The following is a 22,122-nucleotide window of genomic DNA, read 5'->3' as shown; positions in this document are numbered from 1 at the left end:
TTTGCCATCTCAGTTCTAGTGCTACTATTGTTTCTAATTTTATAGCTACTGTGCCAAATTCATGAAGTTGCTTGTTTTTATACTCGTCTCCCCCAACACAACCCACACATATACTATCACTGGTACAAGGTCATTGTTTAATATGGTCATAATAACACCAGCCACAACAATATACCATGGATGGCACATAGCACAACGGTTATGAGTCTGTGGGCTCTAGTTCCTGAGATCATATCCTAGTGCTGCCACTTAACTGGGTGAACTCACATTTCTGTGCTTCAGGTTTTAGGTAGTAACATGAGACCTGAAGAATCTACTTCAGAGGATTGTTGGGTGGAGTAAGGCAAAACAGCACACACAAAAATACTTAGCCTTTATGCGAAAATTAATTGGAATGAAGCAAATGGAAGATTTAAGGGGTTATTGTAAGTCATGAGAATGACATGGACCAGAATGATGGCAAGGGAAATAGAGAGGAACATAAGAACTTCATTTTGGAGATTAAAATTAAGAATTAATGTACGTACCTTCCCTTATGTCTAATGCTTCACTAGTAGGCTCAGTTCACATACATTTTCTTCCAGTAACCAGTTCTTAGCTATGCTACCTTTCATTGATAGCAGTTTTCACTGAATCATAGAATGTACTACTTAATCTATCTCACGCCATTTAGCTTTCAGTTCTGTATAGTTTGCCATCATGATAAATCTTCCTGTGTGTGTTCATGTATATATATGCGTATGTATACTTATATAAATATAGTATATATATGTATGCATTATTAGTGTATATATATATATTAGTTTATCTCTCCAACCACATTATTTTCTCTTTGAGGAAAAGTATAACATGTTTCACTTTATAAAACTAAATTTCATCATCATGAAATTGAAAGTCACTTTATGAAACTGGCATAATTCATATCACAGTAAAATATGCTGTGAAAAATATCACAACTTAAATCTGTTAAATCTGTATTTGCAAAGTTTAAAAAACATTGGTGCCTAATACACATTGACTATCTATTAATATTGAAGAGTCCCCTTGTGGCACAGCAAGTTAAGGATCTGGTGTTATTGCTATAGCAGCTTGGGTCACTGCTGTGGCACCTGTTCAATCCTTGACCTGGGAACTTCCACATGCTGTGGATATGGCCTAAAAAAAAAATATATGATGCAGGGAAATCTGGAAAATTACACAGTGTACACAAAACTATATCTACCACTACCTGGAATTAGGGACAAAAGCTACTATTTTTTAGTTCTGGCAAAGGGAAAAATGAAACAAAATATATGACTCAAGTTTCAACCTATTTCATTCTATATCCACTGTTTGTTTCAAATAATTCCTGTCAGCACTTCAACTCTTCACTTTGTTTATACATATTTAAACAAATAAATATGATAAATCCTTTAATTCTTACAAGTGAAACAAAAATCACTGAAATCCTGAAGGCACTGTGATCCTTGTTGAATTGGCACAAATACAAGAGGCATGGAAGTCATTATTCAAAAGGAACAGATAGAGGACTTCCCATGTGGTTCATAACAAAAGGGGCAGGTAGAAGGGTTTCTGTAGGCATTTTCTATTCTTTCTTGACATGAAATATGCTGGTCATTCCTCATAGTCCTTTTGATTTGGGGACTGCCTTCTTTAATTGGTTGGTTTATCTCTTGACCTAGTTTTCACTTCAAGTATTATTGAGGAGATTTATATAATCTGGAAAAAGTCTCTAGAGCTCAAGTCATATCCTGATATCATCATAACATCTCAAAATGAAGACTCTTGAAAGTCAAGCTGCTGTGGTCTTTAAGTTCTTGCCTGAGTTGCCAGAGAGCACAGATTTAACATGTCTGAGGAATCTATCCAGTACTTGATAAATTAATATTCTTTTAAATAGAATTATTATTTGTATGAAAAATAAAATAAAGTATAAGATTTGGAATTGGAATGCTGGATTATGTACTTGAAATAAACACAAATTGACTTGGAACAAGTCAGTCTTGATAGTCCTCAGAAAATTCATATGTGAGAGAAGAGGAAGTCGGTCTATAATGACTGAGTTTTCTTCTGGATTTCTAGGATTTGGATTAATCTCTTTATAAAGAGCAAATACCATTTTTAGAGATCAGATTTTTAGATGGGAATGATAAAGTTTTAATCCACATTTTCCTCCTTAGATGAATTTACTTTAGCTGTTTTAGAAGTAAATGGTGAAGATACCATTCTCTGAACAAGAGAAAGTCTAAGTTTGTAAAACTTACTATGAGTCAGTTAATGTATTTTCTCCCTTCAAATCTGGGAGTCCTTCTGATTTTTTTCCCCCACACTTGCAGCATGTGAAAATTCCTGAGCTAGGGATTGAACCTGCAGCACAGGTATAACCAGGGCCATCACAATAACAATGCCGAATTCTTAACCCACTCAAACACGAAGGAACTCTAGGAGTTCTTCTGACTTAGAAAGACCACGAGTTTTATAAAGACAAGGAAAACTACAAAAGTTCTTTTGTTTTTCAAGAGTTTTTCAAGAAATAGCCCTATATTAGAGCAATTTGTTAGAAGATTTTATTGTCACATTGGCTTAAGTATAGAAAATTCTGAGTTGGGTCTATACCATTCCATATATCCCATCAATTTGGTTCTAAAATAGCCAGTTATCAACTACTTTCCCTTAAAGTACTTCTCATCTTAACCTAGAACTAAACCTCCCAACAGTGCCACATTATCAATGGACCCTTTTATGCCTCCTTATTTTCTAAAGGACTTAACAAATCAATGCTGAAATGAGTTTCTCTAAGGGAAGTCTCCCAACCCAGTTTATCTTTCTCCTTTGCCAAAGACTCAGCAAGTGACTCTTGAGGGTTGAAGGGTGGGGGGTGAGGTACAAGGAAGGGAAAAAAGGAAAGATAGAGCAGAAGCATGAAAAGCTATGCTTATACTGGGTATGATTAGAAGTGGAGGAACTGTTCTGAAAAGGAACTGAGGCAGTATGTGTATAAACCAGTGTGTCTCTGAGGTTTAGTGAAGTGGTTGTGGTCACAGCTAGAGTCCTTTTACTCATCTCCCACTGCTCTCAAATACAAACACCCACTCCCAGCAGCTGAAAAGAATAGTGAAGGTAACTCCGATGTATACATGCCAACATTTTATAATATAAATTCTACTATTACTTTTTCCCTCTATAACTCTCTTCGCCTTGGAGCATTCTGACCTTCAGAATTACCACACATTACAGTCACTCTGCTTCCTGACCTCAGGAGAGTTGTTACCTGTCATTATCCCACCTCTTACTAGGACTGCTGATACCGCAGAAATTCCCAATTCTCCTCTAGATCAACACAGAGTTCTGATTGTGTTACAGCAAATCTTCCATCTTCTGCTGAAATGATGTGTATGAATATAGCAGGCAAGAAATGAAGAACATCAGTGGCCTACCGGATATTGAAAATTCTACATCATATAAGGTGATTCTGCTTAAGAAAATTAGTGTCCAGCTTTCCATATTTACAAAAGTATTGCTTTCCTTATTAGCATAGATGGTCACAAGCAGATAACTCATGAACAAAAAGAACAAGAGAAATAATATGATTCAGTGACACTTTTTCATCTTTCAAATAATCAATAAAGTATGATAATACTGCAGGTTTTAGAAGTATTCTTGGTGCTTTTAAGAGAAATATTAACTACAAAAAATTGGAAATTACTGGAATTTTTGCTTTCCTCATTATATAATTAATCTTGTGAATAAATTTAAACTGTGAAAAATAGTATGTAGATAAGATTTTTGAGAACTAGATGGAAAGGGTCTGTGATTACTAAATGATGTTTGGGTTGAATATTTTGCATTTTACACTGGTGTCCTCTTATGTCTGATGATCTGACTGCCTGTCAGATATTAGTAACATCTGCTGCTTCCAGCCACACAGCAGCTCATGACAACTGTGCAATACTGTCCTAGAATTCATGCCAAAACAGTCCCCTTTGAATATCATCAGACCACCTGGGTATCCAGCTGCAGTGTGTGACAACATCTCCTGCTATTTTATGAATGCCAGAGATACTTAAAAAGAACTTGGATGGGATAGGAAAGGAAAACCTGGTACCTCTGAAAGAGTTATTTCTCCATCTTTAAACCCACCTTACCTCACTGCAGCTACAGCTTTTAGTCTCACTGAAATTTCCTGTACAACTGGCATAGCAATCAAGTGCTTTTCAAATGGAAGGCCCATGATAAATTTGAGGAGGGCCAACGACCTCTCTCCTCTCAAGCATTTTCCCTCAGGAATTGGCTGACATCTATTGAGCAGACATATACTAGCCATTGACTTTGTGTCAAGCACCATGCTGGGCTCTGGGGCACAGAGAAAGAAGAATAAAACATGACTCTCTGTCTTCAAGTAGCTCACAGGCCAGCCTAGTCATTGTGCATATTAGGAGTGGGCATGTTAAAGTCCAGTCCTCAGTTTGCATTTGGCATTTGAGGAGTAGTCTCTCATGCCCACAAGAAAAGGACTGTTTTAAGAAGTACCCACTTAGGAGTTTCCAAGTGGCACAGTGGGTTAAGAATCCAACTGCAGTGACTCAGGTCCCTGCAGAGGCATGGGTCGATCCCCAGTCCAGTGCAGTGAGCTAAAGGATCAGAACTGTGGTGCAGGTCACAGCTGTGGCTTGGATTCAGTCCCTAGCACAGGACTTCATATTCCATGGGTATGGCCATAAAATTTAAAAAAAGAAGAAAAAAAAAAAGGAGGTACATACTCTAACCACAATTCCTTCATGGACAGGATTATTTTTTCTGATTTTTTTTTTTTTTTGCCTTTTGCCTTTTGCCTTTTGCCTTTTGTCCTTTTAGGGCTGCACCCAGAGCATATGGAGGTTCTCAGGCTAGGGGGCGAATTGGAGCTGTAGCTGCCAGCCCATGCCACAGCCACAGCAATGCCAGGTCCAAGCCACATCTGCAACATACACCACAGGTCACGGCAATGCCGGATCCTTAACCCACTGAACCAGGCTAGGGATCGAACCCACAACATCATGGTTCCTAGCTGAATTCGTTTCCACTGTGCCATGATGGGAACTCCTTTTTTCTGATTTTTAATCAGCTACCATCATTCTTCCTTGCCAAAGACCTGAGACATTTTAATACTAAGTTTATTAAGTTTTGCTTCAGATAAAGACTTTGCTAGGGAACACATATAAAATGCCATCAATGGAAAACTATGATTCCCTTCTAAAAATCATCTTACCAGTATCTTTTTTTGCTGTAAAATTTTAGTGAGATAAATATGAAACATATACAAATATCCATATTGATATTACCTGAAGTGTTCATTACAAATACCTACAAAACTCACTGTGAAGGGAAGTAATACTCTACCTTGACAGTAATTGATTTTTTAAAAATAAATTGATATCAGTCATGGTAGTTTACATTACACTTTAGAAGAGTAAAGAAGTAAGCAAGGACTAGCAACACTTAGAATGTTCCTTTGCTCACTTATCAGTCACACACCAGGAGAATGTAGCCCAAGGTTTATTTCTCAAGGTATGAAGCTTAAAGCACAGTGAAGATCATTTCCTCATCTCTGCTCCATTACAACTGCAAGACAGTTGTGACATTTAAAGGTTATTTCACAGAGAACATCAATGTTAATTTAGGTGTTTTCTGAAGAAGCTGCAATTAATTCAAAACTTTCTCCTTTTATCAAGCTGCCAATATCAATTTCTGCCAATATCAAAATCTGTTGCTTTGCTGTGGTGTGGGTTCAATCCCTAGCCCAGGAATTTCCACATGGCATGGGTAAGGCCCAAAGAACAGACAACAAAATAAAAAACAGATGATCTGACTTTCACTTCTACCTTGAAACATCTCATGTAGTCTTAGTTTCTTTTTTCCATTCTAGGAAGGAGAGTCAAGTCTCCTCTCCAATGTTAAATCCCGCCCTTAGGATCTTGAACTCAAATAGAAAAGTCCTAGTGAGCAGAAGGTATGGGTTTTATATTCAGCCCTGACAACCGCCAGCCACCTGACTTAGTTTCTTTGCAACACAAAACCTCTAATTATAGAATAAGACAATAATAGCAATGTATCCGCAGTGCTCTGGTAAGGACATAGTGGAATAATGATCATAAATCTTCACTGTAAACTAAAAAGTATTGTACAGAGGTATTTTATTATATCTATGATATTTTTCTAACATCCGTGGGTATTTATCTCATCAGTTGTTTCTTTCTCTTTCTTTTTTAATACCTCCTAGATTTTTAATCCTTCCTATCAGCTATTTTTCCCTGTGATAAATTAAAAGAATAACAGATATCAAATAATTACTTTGATCACATTCACCATTTAAGTTACTATGCATTTTCTTTCCCATTTGCTGGGAAACTGCTTAAAATTTTTCTTTTCTCCATATATCTTTATAATTCAATTTTCTTAACAGCTTATATTCTAGTATCTTGATTCCATCATCTGAAACTGCACATGAAGCTTTTATTGAACTTTGATTATTCTTTCTCACTTCTCTATAGCATTTGACACTGTTGACAATCACCATAACATTTTAAGTTTTTCTGATATATATTTTTTCTTCCCTGACAGCTTTGAACTAGCATTCTCTTTCCTATTTCTCTCACCTTTAAATGTAGGTGCTACCTAAGGACATGCCTTGCTGTTCTGCCCTCCATATTTTCTTTCTTGGCAAACATCCATTCTCATATGCTCATTTAACTATAAATTCTGTAAAGCAAACTTTCAAATCTGTCACCTTTCTTATACTTTGTCTCCACTCTGCAACACAATTCCAACTTCCTCAGGTACACATTTAACTTTCCATGACCTTAGAGTCAAGAGTTTCCATTCTGTTCTCCAAATAGGAAAAGAAAGCTTGGAGTTCTCTTGTAGGGTCAGAGAAATGATCAAAGAGCACAAGTCTTTCATTAGGTCTAATTACCATTAAGCATCATAGGATTAGTGTAGGACACTTTACCCTTAAAAAATTTATTTACAGAGTACTATCTTAACTCAGGAATTCAAAAGTCATGGTGATTTCTCAAACCCAAATACAAATTTGAATTTAAAGCTGGTTAACCAATTAAAATACAGGATTTAAAAATATAAATAAAGAATTTGGTTGACCAATTAAAATAGAGAAAATATATAAGATCAAGACTGTATATTGCTGAACTATTATATAATAAAACTAGTAGAAAATGGCCAAATCTCTGACAATGGAGGAATTCATGTAGAAATATATTTTAGTATTCAGAAACATTGTGGTGGCAAGAGAGAAGTGCTACACCAAAATTTTGATTTCAATTTTAGCATATATGCACTGTAAACCAGTGGCTACTTCAATAATAAATAGTTTAAGAATTTTTTAATCCATCAAATTTGAATTTTTGCAGATATAGTGAAAATTGTTAAGTTGGTTATATTTTAAGGGTAATTTTAATCTCCAAAAACCTTTTTAATAGTACATAAAATTCAATTACATTGTTTCTTAATACTCAAATTCTGAACAGTTGGGTCAAAGTCTCCTCTTGACATTATCTTAAACATTCCAAAGAATCATTCTCGGTACCTAGAATCGGTTATTGCTGAAATCATTCAGCCTTATTTAAATAAAACTCATAATTGGTTTCCTTTTTAAAGTACATTTCTGGTTGACTAGAACAACAGTGAAATGATTGGTAGTCATGTACTTAAGACAGACATCACTGAGAATGACAATATAATCATAGCTTAAGACATTGCATACTTACTGCAGTTGTTACCATAGAGATTTAAATTTGGCTCTTTAATGAAAAGTTCATGAATTTGATTTGGAATGCATTAATTCTGGTTAGCAAGGTGCACTAGGTTTCCTAACAATGCATGTATATAGAAACAACAGTTTTGGAATTTTATCCTAGAAATCTTTAAGATATCAAATATAGGGATATAAAAAAAAATAGGTTCAATTTCCTGAGTTTTTAATGGCTACTTCAATAACTCTGTCACTTGAGGCCTAGTTTGGTAAAATATATATTTAAGGGTTTAGTGATACATTATTTATGTAATTCCCAAGAGGAAAAACAAAAGATGGAGGACCAGACATTCATTCTAACTTAAATTTAGGTATGGTTCAAAGTGAAAAAGAAGAACACAGGACTATAGATCTAAAATTTTGCTGATTTCTAGCCCCTGCTTTTTTCCTGGCCTGCCATCTATAAGACAAGACTCTTAAATTTTTAATTTATAAATTCTTCCCTGGTTATCTCAGATCACAGAAATCTTTACCTCCTTTGAATGTGATGTGCTTTTTTATGTTTGCACCTTGAAATGATACCTAGACCAAATTATACTCTCCAAATTGATTGAGACCAAGAGCCCTGTCTTATAGATATACCACCCACAGTGTCTACTGCAGGTCTAGGTATGTAATTATTTACATTGATTGAAGGATAAAATGAAGGTAGATCAATAATTGACTACTATAGGGAGGTAATCTGAAGTATAATGCAAATACTACAAATGCGTTAAAGTTAAAACCAGACATCTGGGGGAAAAGCCAGATGTTAATCCATACTGAGATCCATTATGATGATATGTGTAAAATAGTTGTATAAAGTGCTATTCAAATGTCAAGCCTCATCAAAAAATGAACTCCTAGAGGAGTTTTGTTCATTCGACCAAATATTGTTCTCAGAGAATAAACTGTTCTTAACTCTTGAATAAGAAAGCTTTTCCTCCCCCAAACCTTTAGGATATTTGTGATTCTAGGTCTTGGAAAGAGAGATGTAATATCCTATCCTACATTATGCTCTATTTTGAATGTTCTTGCAAATCCTTGCATAGCTGGATTCTTCCTGCCAGTTTGGTCTCAGCTAAAATGTTTCTATACAGGTCTTCCCTAACCTCTCTAAGACAATGTAGTACTCCACCTCTCACTTTACTTTCTTCAAAGCACTCATTTTTATCTGAAATTAACAGACAATTTTTTTTTCTGTTTATTCACTTATTGTCTATCATCTCCTTCTAGTATAAGCTCCATGAGACCAGGGACTAGTCTTCTACCATCTGTATGTCCAACTACTAACAACCATTTCTAAATTAATTAGTAGTAGTTTTAACTAAATTTACTGTGAATTTAATCACAGATTCATTTCATTTAATCATACTTGGGATATATAAATTATTCTTAAAATTTCAAAACTAGAAATATTTTTGGAAGTTATTTAACTTTCCCTTTATAAAAAGAAAAAAAAATGGAATCTAAATTTGTAAAAAAAATTCTTCAAAGCCAATTCACTGCAGCACATATTTAGACACAAAAAGAAAGTTAAACATTTCATTATTAGAATATTTTAGATGCACTTTAAATGTAAATCAGTAGGATAATTGACTTAATTCTTAGTGCCATTTTGTATGATTAAGTACACTTAACAGGAGGCTTTAGTAAAAATTGGCCATGACACAAAGTGTCAGACTTTTCTGTACAATAATTCTGAGCACATTAAATTCTCAAAAAAGCGCTTTTAATTGCCACAAATTCAAACAGTTAAACTGAGGTCCTTCATATTTAGGATCAGAAGGATCATAGAGACTTTTACAGTTTACATGAATACAAATGGGAGATTGAAATAATTGATATTGGTTTATATTCTTTATAGAGGCTGTACATGAACGTGATCTCTTATGTCTAAATTTATTAGCTATTAGACTTTTTTTAAAAAGAGGATAGTAAGGTACAAACTTCTAGTTATAAGATGAATAGGTTCTGAGATCTAACGTATACCATGGTGACTATAGTTAATAATGCTGTACTATATACTTGAAATTTGCTGAGAGTAGAATCTTAAAGTAACTATATGAGGTGATAGATGTGTTAAATCAGCTTGATGGTGGGACTCGTTTCACAATCTATACGTATAGCATCATGTTGTAAACCTCAAATATATACAATTTTTGTTGATTATACCTCAAAAAATCTGGGGGAAAAAAGGCTATGAAATCTCTATATTAACATTAAGAGAATATGTTATCATACTTAAAGAAAAGCATTCCACAAAACCATCTCCACACAAATTGTGGATAACACATGAACTTAGAATAAGGTGACTAAAAGATTTCTATTCTTGTCTGGTTTCTATGACTGGCCAATATAAAACAAAAAATCACATTGACAGACAATCCACAATGCTCAGATCTATATGAATTAAGTTTAAATAAAAGCAAAGAGTTCTAACAGAAGTAACTAGATTTTGTCAAAACTGGATTCTGTCTAACAAATTATTATGGCTGATATTTTCATTGGTGAAAATTAGAACTGCATGGACATTTCTAGAAAATTCTTTACTTTCTCTTAATACTTTCAAGAACCTGAGTACCACAATCTCCACAAAGTCTACACTTTTGCACCTCATTTACCATTGCTATTCTGTTCAATGAGAACCTCTGCCTTTCATTTTTCCATTATTTATTATGTCAGCTCTCATTTCTACTTCATTGCTTGCACAATTTGGAAATAAATGGATTTCACATCATGAAACATTTCACTTGGTTATGTTCTTCAGATAAATATATTGCTATTTTCATAGTAATTTGGAAGGAAAGAAAATTGGGGCATTTGAAGTAAATTCAATCCTGTTAACTTGAATATTGGTTGTTGACAAAACACCTTATTTTTTAAGAGTAGAATAAAAATAAAATTAATATTCCTGTAGATGGTATAGCTTATAAAAAATTCAATAAGCGTTGTCTTATTTAATCCACATAGCTGTCCTAAGAGGTACATTTTTAGAATCTGATCAGCAGTGTTTTTAAAAGTAACTGGATTAATATATAATGAGAATATCCTCTAAAGTATAGAGATCTACCTCTGACTAGATTCCATCAGTTACATTTTTCCTTCCTTTACTTCTCTTTGGAGGGTACCTTTGAGGGGTGTGTGTGTTGACAAGTTTTGGCATATGTGAAACCTATGAAGCCATCACCACGATCAAGATCATGAATCTCTCCATTATCACCACCCGCACAAGTTTTCTTTTTCTTTCTTTTTTTTTTTTTAATGATAGATTCAGAGTACTCCACTGATGTAATGGATTATATAATTTTTAAAAACAGGTTTATTGAGATATAAGTCAATACCATTAAAATTCACCCACTTAGACCTATTGCATAGCACAGAGAACTCTGCCCAGTATTCTGCAATAATCTACATGGGAAAAGAATCTGAGAATGGATGTGTGTATACTATGTATGGCTGGGTCTCTTTGTTATACAGCAGAAATTATCAGAGCCTTGTAAATTAACTATACTTCAATAAAACATAAATAAAACGAATTTACCCATTTAAAGCATACAATTCAGTGGTTTTAATTTATTCACAGAATTGTGCAGCTATCACCACCATCTAATTTTAGAACATTTTCATCACTCCTATAAGAAAACCCATAACTATTCAGTCACTCCCATTTCTCCCCTCCCACAGCTGCTGGAAACCATGTCTACTTTCTGTCTCTATGGATTTGCTGATTCCATAATTTTTTAAACAGACTCTAAAGCTGAGTGTTAATATTGTTTCTACCTTTTTGCAAGTTTTCACATCACCATTTCTAATCCTTTCCTCCAGTTCTCTTCTCCCATCCCAAACTCATGTGCCTAGACAACTTATCTGCTTCCTGTCACTCACAGAGCAGTATGCCTTTGCTAAAATTTTATATAAAAGGATTCATTTTGTATGCTATCTTTTTGTCTGTTTTGTTTCATTTATTCAAAATCATTTCAAGATTCACAATGTTGTAGGGTATATCAATAGTTCATTTACTTTTCTCTCTCTCTCTCTCTCTCTCTCTCTCTCTCTCTTTTTAGGGCCACACCCACAGCATATGGAAGTTCCCAGGCTAGGGGTTGAATCTTCCCAGGCTAGAAGTTGAAATGGGAGCTGCAGCTGCTGACCTACACCACAACCCAGAAACACAGGATCTGAGCCACATATGTGACCCATGACACAGCTTGCAGCAACATCGGATGCTGAACCCACTGAGTGAGGCCAGGGGTGGAACCCACATCCTCACTGACACTAGTCGGGTTCATAACATGCTGAGCCACAACGGAAACTCCTCTAACTTTTTTCTTGATCAAAGCTTTTTTGGTGTCTTTTGCATTTCCAGGTGAATTTTAGAATCAGCTTGACAATTTATACAAAAAAAAAAAAAAAAAGGCTTCCGGAGTTTTGATTAGTATTGCATTGTATCTGTGTTGATATGGGGAGAATGGACATCTGGATATTATATGGTGTCTTCCATATCATAAATGTGTATATATCTCCATTTATTTAATTTTTCTTTAATTTTCCTCAGCAATATATTGTGGTATTCAGAATAAAGGTCTTTGCACATCTTTTGCCAGATTTATCACTATTTCATATTTTTATTCTATTTAAATGACTTTTTATTTCAGTTTTATTTTTTACAAGTATATAGAAGTATAATAACTATAGTATTCTTGTATCCTGAAAACATGATAAGATCATTTGTTTGTTTTACTAGCTTTCTAGATAACCATGTCATCTATAGTGACAAATTTTTAATTTTTTCTTTCCAATGTTTTGCTTATTATTCTTACCTTAGTACAGTGCCTAAAATCTCTACCATAATGTTAAGTATAAGAGGTAAAAGCCTATGTCCTTATCTTTTCCTGATCTTAGGAGGAGAGCCTTTAGTCTTTCACATAAATATAATGTAGGCTTTTTTTACACAACCCCTTTATTAGCTTGAGGAAGTTCCCTTTTATAATTAGTTTACTCAGGTTTTTTCCTCATTTTCCTTCTTTTTATTTTTTAATCGAGAATGGAATTTGGGTTGCATCAAATACTTTTTTAGCATCTATTCTGAAGGTCATTTGATTTTTCTTTTTTGGTTTGTTAACATGGTTAATTACATTGATTGACTTTTGTATGTTAAACCAGCCTTGCATTCCTGGGATGAACTGCACTTTGTTACAATGTTCATTCTTTTCACATATTGAGAAGACTGATTTACTAAAGTTTCATTTAGAATTTTTGCATCTATATTCATGAGGGATACTGGTGTGACATTTTCCATGCTTGGACTGTCTTTGTAAAGTTTTGCTGTTTGAAAATGCAGACCTCATAAAATTAATTGGGAGGTATTAACTTCTCCTCAATTTCTGGATGTTTGTATACAACTGTTATTATTTCTACCCAAATGTGTGGTAAAATCCATCAGTGAAGTCATCTGGCAATGGAATTTCTTTTGTGAAAAGTGCTTTTAAACTATAAATTTATTTTCTTTGCTGGATATAGAACAATTGAGTTGATTTATTTCTTCTTGTGAACTTTGATAATTTGTATCTTTTAAAGAAGTTCAAAGTTTCCAAGTTTATTGGCATAATGCTGTAAATAATATTACTTTCTAATCCTTTAAATATCTATAGAATCCACAATGATGTGACTGTTATCAATTCCAATGTTAGTGATTTGTGTCTTCTATTTTGCTTATTAAGTGTGGTTAGAAATTTATCGGTATTATTTTCTCAAGGGAACAGCTTTTGGTTTAATTGCTTTTATCTAAACTTTTCATCTTCTACATTTCATAATTTCTGCTTCAGTCTCAATTATTTCCTTTCTTATATACTTTGGATTTACTCTCCCCCCTTTTTTCTAGTTCCTTAAAGTAAAGCTGAAGTCACTGATTTTAGATCTTTCAGATTTTCTTCTTTTAATATGGATGTTTAGTTCTATAAATTTCCCTAAGTTCTGCTTTAGTGGTACCACAGACTTTGACATGCTTTGTGTTCATTTTTATTCAGTTCTGAATATTATTAATCTTATTTTTGACCTCTTTTTGTTCCAGGGGCTATGCCAAAGTATGTTATGTAGTTCCCCAATATTTACTCTATCCCATGCCTCATAAATTAGTCTGGCTGGAGGGTGCAGGCACTACTGCTGGTACAAAGTGAATGCCAGGCAATGAGACTTCCAAGCTTTATGATTTTTCTCCTCAAACTTAGGTCATTTTTCTCACACATATGCACTGCTTGGTACTTCATATTTCATGAGTTCTCTGTACAGCTCTCTCCTCTCCATTACTCTGTCCACTAGACTCTAGCAACCTTGGTCTGTAGCTCAATTTTTGCAATGCATGTTGTTCACTGGGATCTGGTTCAGTCTCCCTTTCTGTTTCTGAAGCCTAGACGATGTCTCAAGGAGGTAAGGTGAGGTAATCGAAGGGCTCTCCTTGTTTATTTCCCAGCTATCAGAGATAATCATCCTTTATGACCTGCTGTTCAATGTCCTAAAACTCTTTTTTCATATATTTTGTCCACTTAAAAAAGGTTTGGGTGTATGTTTGTGTGTGTGTGTGTGTGTGTATAAATGTTACAGCAACTCTAGATGAAACATTTTTTGAAACTCGTTTAAGCCATTTTATGAGTGGAGGTAAACATTTTACATTGTAAGTTCTTAGAATGTCAGTGGTTATCTCAGGGGGGTTAGCAGTCTAAATAAATACAGTTTTTTTCCCCCTAAAATTTGATCTCTTTCTGGACAGGAGAGTTTTAGAACCACATATTGCCTAACACTTAGAGCAGCAATACTTTATATAAGTATAGCATATTCTAAAGTATTTTTCATGTATATTCTGTCATTTGATTATCTATGGTTAAGGTCAGGTTATTAAGGGCAAGGTTGTTATTTGAGTAATGCTCAGGAGTGTCATGACCTGCTCAAAGTTGAACAGCTTATATCACTAAAACAATAACACCTGCCATTTATGACACACTGTGTGGTAAAAGGGTGTACTCAGCACTAGATACACAATCTCATTTAATAGTCCCCCAAAATATATTAGAAAAGTGATACAATCTTTCTTATTCTAGATATGATCATAATTGAGCTTAAGAGATATGCTACCTTACCCAACTCACACAGCAAATAGGAGCTAGAGCTTGATCTTGAACCCATGTTCTCTGGCTCCCTGATCATGCTTGTAACTACGAGTCTACCCTTCAGAGCACAGGACACTTTTTAGAGCCCTTTGCTGCCTTCTAACTCTTTTTTATGACTTCAGTTGGTTTTCCAATAACAATATGTTGTGCACTTTTGGAAATACTGTTCTCGTGCTCTTGCTCATGCAGGGTAGGGACTTTTGATGGTGAGGCTTGTTGGGGATACTTATGCTGGCATAAAGGATAGCATTTAAAGATAGACGATGACTTTGATGGTAAATTGGGTTCATTTTGTCATAAATTATTTCATATGAATGTTCATTTCTCAGTTCTTCCTATCTAAAATTTCAACCCCTACCAATTTCCAACACCTACCATTTCATATTCCCCTTCCTTTCCATAGTTTTTTCCTAATTAATGCTTATCACTAATATATTTATATACCTTACTTCTCTTGTTTATTGTCTGGCTCCATCACTAAAATATAAATTCCATAAGGACACACATTTTTGTCCATTTTGCTCATAACTGTATGCCCTACACCTATTGAAAAGGAAAATAAATATTGGTAAAAAATTAACATTTATGTCCTAGAATTTATTTTGATGATTGTTGTATAATGGAGTGAAGAACAATATCTAAATTTTCAGTAGCATTATAATCTACCTATCCTGACAGATGGCCAAAAAGCACGTGAAAATATGCTCAACATCACTAATTATTTGAGAAATGCAAATCAAACCACAATGAGGTATCAGTTCACACCAGTCAGAATGGCCACCATCAAAATATATACAAGGAATAAATTCTGCAGAGGGTGTGGAGAAAAGGGAACCCTCCTACACTGTTGGTGGGAATGTAAGCTAATGCAACCACTATGGAGAACAGTATGGAGGTTTCTTGAAACACTAAATATAGAACTACCATATGATCCAGCTACCCTAATCCTGGGCATTTATCCAGAGAAAACCATAATTTGAAAATATACATGCACACCAATGTTCATTGCAGCACTATTTATAATAGCTAAGACATGGAAGCAACCTAAATATCCATCAACAGAGGACTGGATAAAGAACACGTGGTGCATATATACAATGGAATATTACTCAGCAGTAAAAGAGAACGAAATAATGCCATTTGCACCAACATGGATGGACCTAGAAATTATCATATTAAGTGAAGTAAGTCAGAGAAAAAAAATATATGAGATCACTAATATGTAGGATCTAATAAAAATGATGAAATAGAACTTACAAAACAGAAACAGACTCAAAGATTTCAAAACTAAACTTATGTTTGCCAATGAGGAAACATAGTGGGGAGGGATAAATTAGGGGGTTGGGACTAATTTACACATACACTGTATATAAAGTAGATGGATAACAAGGACCTACTATATAGTATAAGGAAATTTACCCAATACTATGTAGTAACCTATATGGAAAAAGAATCTGAAAGGGAATGGATATATGTATATGTACGGCTGGTTTACTTTGCTGTGCACCTAAAATTAACACAACTTTGTAAGTCAACTATATTTCAATAATATTTTAAAAAATAATTTATCTGTCAATATTCTCACTGCTATTGGGCATGTATCTACCATAAGAGGCTAAAGCCTATGAGAAGAAGATAAAATCACCAAATGAGTCAACCATCTCAGCCTTGTGGAGGAAGATCATATTCGTATGTTAGATTCTCCCCTCTCTCCAGATAACACTGTCAGCTCTTAGGGCTGTCATGTTTTGGAGGAATGAACCTTAATGAGAGGCAGTAATGCAGCAATTAGCAGCATAGCCTCAGGTCTCAGAATGCTGGGGTTCAATCTTCAAATACCTCTATAAATATTAGGAGCTACTACAATTTTTATGCCAGAGAATTTTTATCTAGTCTTCAAAGGATTCCTCAACCCTTTGAAACTGTATTCAAACCTATTGTGTATAAGAGATAGATGCATCTTTATTGGGAGGTCTATAGTTTTCATCAGATATACAAGGTCTGTCAGTACTTAAAATTCTCTGGGCATCAAAGTCCAAGTAATACTGTCATAAATAAATTCTCAGATGTGTATTCCTTTGGATTGGCTGAAGCTCTATTAAGGCCAGCTAGAATACTAATATTTTACAGGCATTTAAATTTTCTGTTTTTTACTTATCTTCAGTCTACATAGACCATAGATATAAAACAACTATAAATCTACTATTATTATATCACCTTTTCACAGTTGAGTTTTCATGATTTGCCTATACTAACATGATAGAGACATGAAAACCTCATACATAAATCTATAAAAAAACTACCACATTTTACTGTCAATAATACCTACATATCTTTTCTTTGAGATATGCTTCTTTGAGAGCAAAAACATCAAGCCTTATTCATTTTGGTAGCCTCATTATCCAGAAAGTATAAAGGATGTACTACATGTTCAGTATGTTTGCTGTATAATAATTAATTGGATATTAAACATATACCTTCCCATTATAAATCCCCAACATACTCTCATGTTATCAAGTCACATATCTTTTTGTGAAATTAATCTAAAGAGGGAGTGTCATCCCTTTGCTAATATCCTGTTCTAACATTTTCTCTTACTCAATATCTTCCTCAGCTAGGGTACTAACTGTAAAGCAAACACATATTCATGTCATAGAAAGGAAACTAAAACATGAATCAAGAGTCTAATAAAAAGCAAAATACATACTTTATTTCCATATGATAGCATATGGAAACAATGCCATGTTCTAAAACATTCAAAAGTCAATCACTTGTGAAAACTTTATTTCTGAATAATCTCCAACAACCAATCACAGAACACCTCCTATGTTACTGTCATCTGATCATTCTTATGGCCACTGTTGCATTCACTCTGTCCACCTGGTATCTTCATCATATATTATGTTTTCCCATCTTTCTTTTTGACACATTAATATCTCCTGCATTTCTCCTGGTCTATCATATTATTCCACTAAATTCCTTCCTAACACATTCTTCCCTAAATCCTCTCCTAGCACATCTTTCAATCAATTAGATTGATATAAACATCCATCCAGTCTGGGAGCTAATGATGAAGGTAAGGTAAGTCTATTGGTAGAGAATCAAATTTAATAGGTAAAAAAAAAAGAATTGAATAAGAATAGAAAAGAAAAAACAAACAAACAAAAAAAGGTGGGCAATAGACTCACCGGATAATAGAAATATTGTATGTTATTTTTTTTTCTTATGAATTCCCAGTGCAGTATCCAAGGAATATCAGTTAATGAATGTGTAAATACCCTCTTCATTAAATCTAAAGATAAAAAGAGTTTCTGCTGTGGCGTGGTGGGTTAATAATTCAACTGCAGTGGTGTGGGTCACTGAGAAGGTGCGGGATCAATGCCTGGCCTGGCATGTTGGGTTACAATATCCAGTGTTGCTGCAGCTACGGCATAGGTTGCAGCTGCAGCTCAAGTTTAATCCCTGGCCTGGAAACTTCAATATGTCACATGTGCAGCCATTAAAAGAAAAAAATCTAAGTGTAAAATAAAATTGTTTTTAAGCTTGTGAATATATTTTTTCCCTTCCCTCTTCTTTCTTCCTTCTTTTTTCAAACTGTCAGAACTCATATTATGCCTTCAAGAACCACACTAAATAAAAAAGTTGAGTCCCCAAATATCCAAAGTTTGTGCAAAGATGTATCAAGTGCTTGATGACAAGAAGACATTCCTGAGAAGGCTACTAAGCCTTGTAGGGCAAATCCCATCTGACTATAAGTATACAAGCAAATATGGGAAGAATAAAATTCCATTTACTAAAAATCTCCCATATCCAACTATAAGGAAGGGTTATAGGCAAAACGTTGTATAACAAGGATATTCTAGTGCTTCTAAAATAATTCCAAAATCCATTAAATTCCATATTATATAAACTCAAAGTAATTCATATCTCCAGTTTTGACATTTTCTCACACAACATCAAATATATTTATATCTGTGAAAAAGTTTACTTTCAAATGAGAAAAAGGCATAATTCTTGAACTTCATAAATATCTACACTCCGATAATTTTATCATACACATAATACCAGGCAAAATAATAGAGTTTTTCAAATCATTCATGTTAAATTATTGGAAGGAAGAAACAACAGCATTAAGTTAATTCATTATTTAAATAATATAGAATGTGGTTAGAATTTCAAAAAAGTATGTTAGCTCTTATTGTTTCTGAGTATAAAGGTACATTTATGTGCCTGCATTTAAAATTTTTGAATATAAAATACTAACATTATTCATATGCTTCCTAGTATCAGATATATGAGGGATTAATCCTTAACTGTTGTTTACTTGGAAGGCCATTTAATAAGTGAATTTGCATTATTAAAACTTATTCATTAAATAATAACATCTATGATTGAGGAAATAGTATATTACTTGAATTATCTAGAATTCCTTTGACCATAGGTTATTCTTAAAAATGTTTGAGAATAACCTCAGGCAGCACTTGTAAATTCAGATATCACAAACACTTCCAAGTTTCAGTTCAAAAACACAAAGTGATTTATACAGTAATGCTGTATTTTAAAAAATAAAGCCCTTTTTTATTTCAAAATCTGAAAGTCTTACTGTCTTTGAACTATGTATAAAAGAATTATTTTTGAAAACTTTAAAAATGCCTCTAATTTCCCATTTAACTGTAAATATTACATGCAAAAAGACTCTAGCAAAGCTTATAAAATGACCAATGAAATCAGTAATTTGTATCAGCTCACAAAAAAGATTTGACAGTAAATTACTGATTTTATATGTGCATGCTACAGCATAAGTATGTTCAGAGTCAAAAAATAAAGTAAAATGCAATTACCCTAAAAGACATTTCAAGATTCTCTCCACCCCAGATATCCATTCCTGCATCGTAAGTTCCTATCTCTTCAAAGTAGTTTCTGTCAATAGAAAATAGGCCACCAGCCATAGTAGGGGTCCTAGTTGAAAAAAAAAAAAAAAGAAAAGAATATCTTTTGAAAACAATATGTGGAGTTTAATGAGGCTGTTGCAAATATTTTTGAAACATTTTAAATCAAAAAAATTAGTACTCAAAAATCTCAAACTGGAAACATAAAGCCAAAGAGGTTTTAAAATTAATAAATAGCATTTTAGTTCACATTATATGTAAAACTAAATTTAGATTAGTCTATATTTTTCTTATAGGTGATCAAGTAGATACAAGAAAGGAACACAAGCAGCTGAAAACAGGGGCATATACATCTTTTTTCTGAAAGTCACAGTGAAGAGAACTTAGTCCTCTGAGTACTACCCTTAAAGAGATAAACTGGTCATGAATTGTGGTCTTTTGTCACCTAATTATAAATTATTTTAATACAAAGTCTAGATATCCATGGAAATGTTTCCTATGTGAAAAGATCTATAGCTTACTTAAATATGAAAAATATCAAATGCCATGAAATGTTTATAGGCAGTAAGTATTGAATGAAAGTTACATAAGTATCATAGGTACCATATGAGCATTATATCTAATTAGCTATGATTCTCTTTGCCTAATTAAAATGACAGATTCAATCATAGAACCCTATGGATAAACATAAACTCCATAAACTATTCAGAGGTAGAAGGACATTTGAGACAAATTCTAAAATTTTTACTAGGAATAGCTGTTTTTTGGTTCTCACATTCAAAATTTCTCTATAGAAACTAAGATGTCAAGTTTTAAAAGGAATACTTAGTTATTAAATAATTTTAAAAGATTAATTAAAGTCAGTGGTTAAGGTGTGAACTACACAAGTTTTTCTATCTAAGCAGGATGAATTGAAACTAAGTTGTTCACAAATGACTCTTTCTGTACTAACAAGGATTATTTTTGAATAGAGGTTTTCAACCTTTGTAGCACATTCGAAGCATCTGAGGCACCTTTAGAAAATGCATTGCCATGCTTGGGTACCACTCTTTGCAGATTTAGATTTAATTGGCTGAGAGTGGAACCAGACCTTTGGTATTCTGTAACATTCCCAGGAGAGTCTAATATGATGCTAAAGATGAGAAACTGCTATAGTAACTGAGATTTGGAGTGCTCATCCATTACAGCTGACCTCTGAACAACATGGGTTTGAACTGTGCAGGTCCACTTATATGCAGATATTTTTCAACAGTAAATACTGCAGTACTACACCATTCACAGTTGGTTGAATTCTTTGATGTGGAAGAACTTTGGATACCAAGGGCCACTATAAATTATACTTGGATAAACCCCTGTGCTATTCTAGCATAATATGAGACTGTTAGAAAACCAGTTGTTTTTTTTCCTCAGAATTATATCCTCTTCTGGCACAGAATATGCTCATGCTTTCTAACAGTGTACTTCACTGAAAAACCACCAAATAATACTGTACTCAGATGTCTACCATATTGCAAAGTTCTCTATTTCTCCCAGTGCTCTCCCTGTTTTATGCTCAGGTAATTAACCATCCATCAGTTGGAGTAGCAGAGACACACTTGGTCTCAGAGTTCTTTCTTACTTCTAGTCTTGCTGGGTTCCTATCAACAGTATCATTGACCTACTGAATCGAAGTGAGAAACACAAACGAAGCTAAGCAGATGGTAGTTAGGGAGTAGCCATGACCCTCACCTGATTAAGGTTTTGGAACTCTATGGAAATAACTATATAAGGTATTACAGTGCTGAACAGTGTACTTAATGAAATAAGGAACAAACATTGCTGCAATTATCCTATCATAATTTAACCAAGTGCTTAAAAATGTTAAGCGATGCATTTTTAATGATCAGTTCAGAGTGCCTATTTACTAGTAAAGAACTAATGCACTTAAGTATATCACTTGAGTTTCATCTTACATTTAGTCATAATTCCTACAAACATATGAAAAGACATATAATAAATGGCTATAATAAATTATATATTTAACCATAAGAATGACTCAAACAATTTTCACTTTTACTTGAACAAAAACTTTTAAAAAACTGAAATTTTTCAAAAAGTTCCTTTGTTTTCTGAAGACATATTATCCTAGGGAGTTTTGTTTTTGCAATATCAGTTAGCTTTTTTAAACAGTCCAGAGACTGTGCCATAGCCAATGTTCTGTTCTAAGTTTAGTGATCTGTAATGAACTATTTATATATGCCTATGCAGACCTTAAGTGTTCAGGATACCTAAAAAATTAAAA

The 22,122-nt window shown here is 33.8% G+C and overlaps 1 protein-coding gene across 8 annotated transcripts in view; it reads right to left on the bottom strand.

Moving 5' to 3' along the window:
• GALNT13 (polypeptide N-acetylgalactosaminyltransferase 13) overlaps positions 1-22,122 on the bottom strand; it is a 594,089-nt gene that overhangs the window by 210,823 nt on the left and 361,144 nt on the right. For 6 of the 8 annotated variants that reach the window (XM_021076289.2, XM_021076293.2, XM_021076291.2 and 3 more), the window contains one exon: positions 19,794-19,911. The exons of the other annotated variants lie outside the window; for them this stretch is intronic. In XM_021076289.2, coding sequence (XP_020931948.1) covers positions 19,794-19,911 — 118 coding nt within the window. The remainder of the gene's footprint in view (positions 1-19,793; positions 19,912-22,122) is intronic. 8 annotated transcript variants of the gene reach the window in all.

This window comes from Sus scrofa, chromosome 15 (genome assembly GCF_054392235.1).
Source record: "Sus scrofa isolate SSC_HxYL_T2T_F1_AM1 chromosome 15, Sscrofa_HxYL_maternal_Yorkshire_Landrace_v2.0, whole genome shotgun sequence".
Classification (NCBI taxonomy): domain Eukaryota; kingdom Metazoa; phylum Chordata; class Mammalia; order Artiodactyla; family Suidae; genus Sus; species Sus scrofa.
This window is presented reverse-complemented; position numbering and strand designations above follow the sequence as displayed.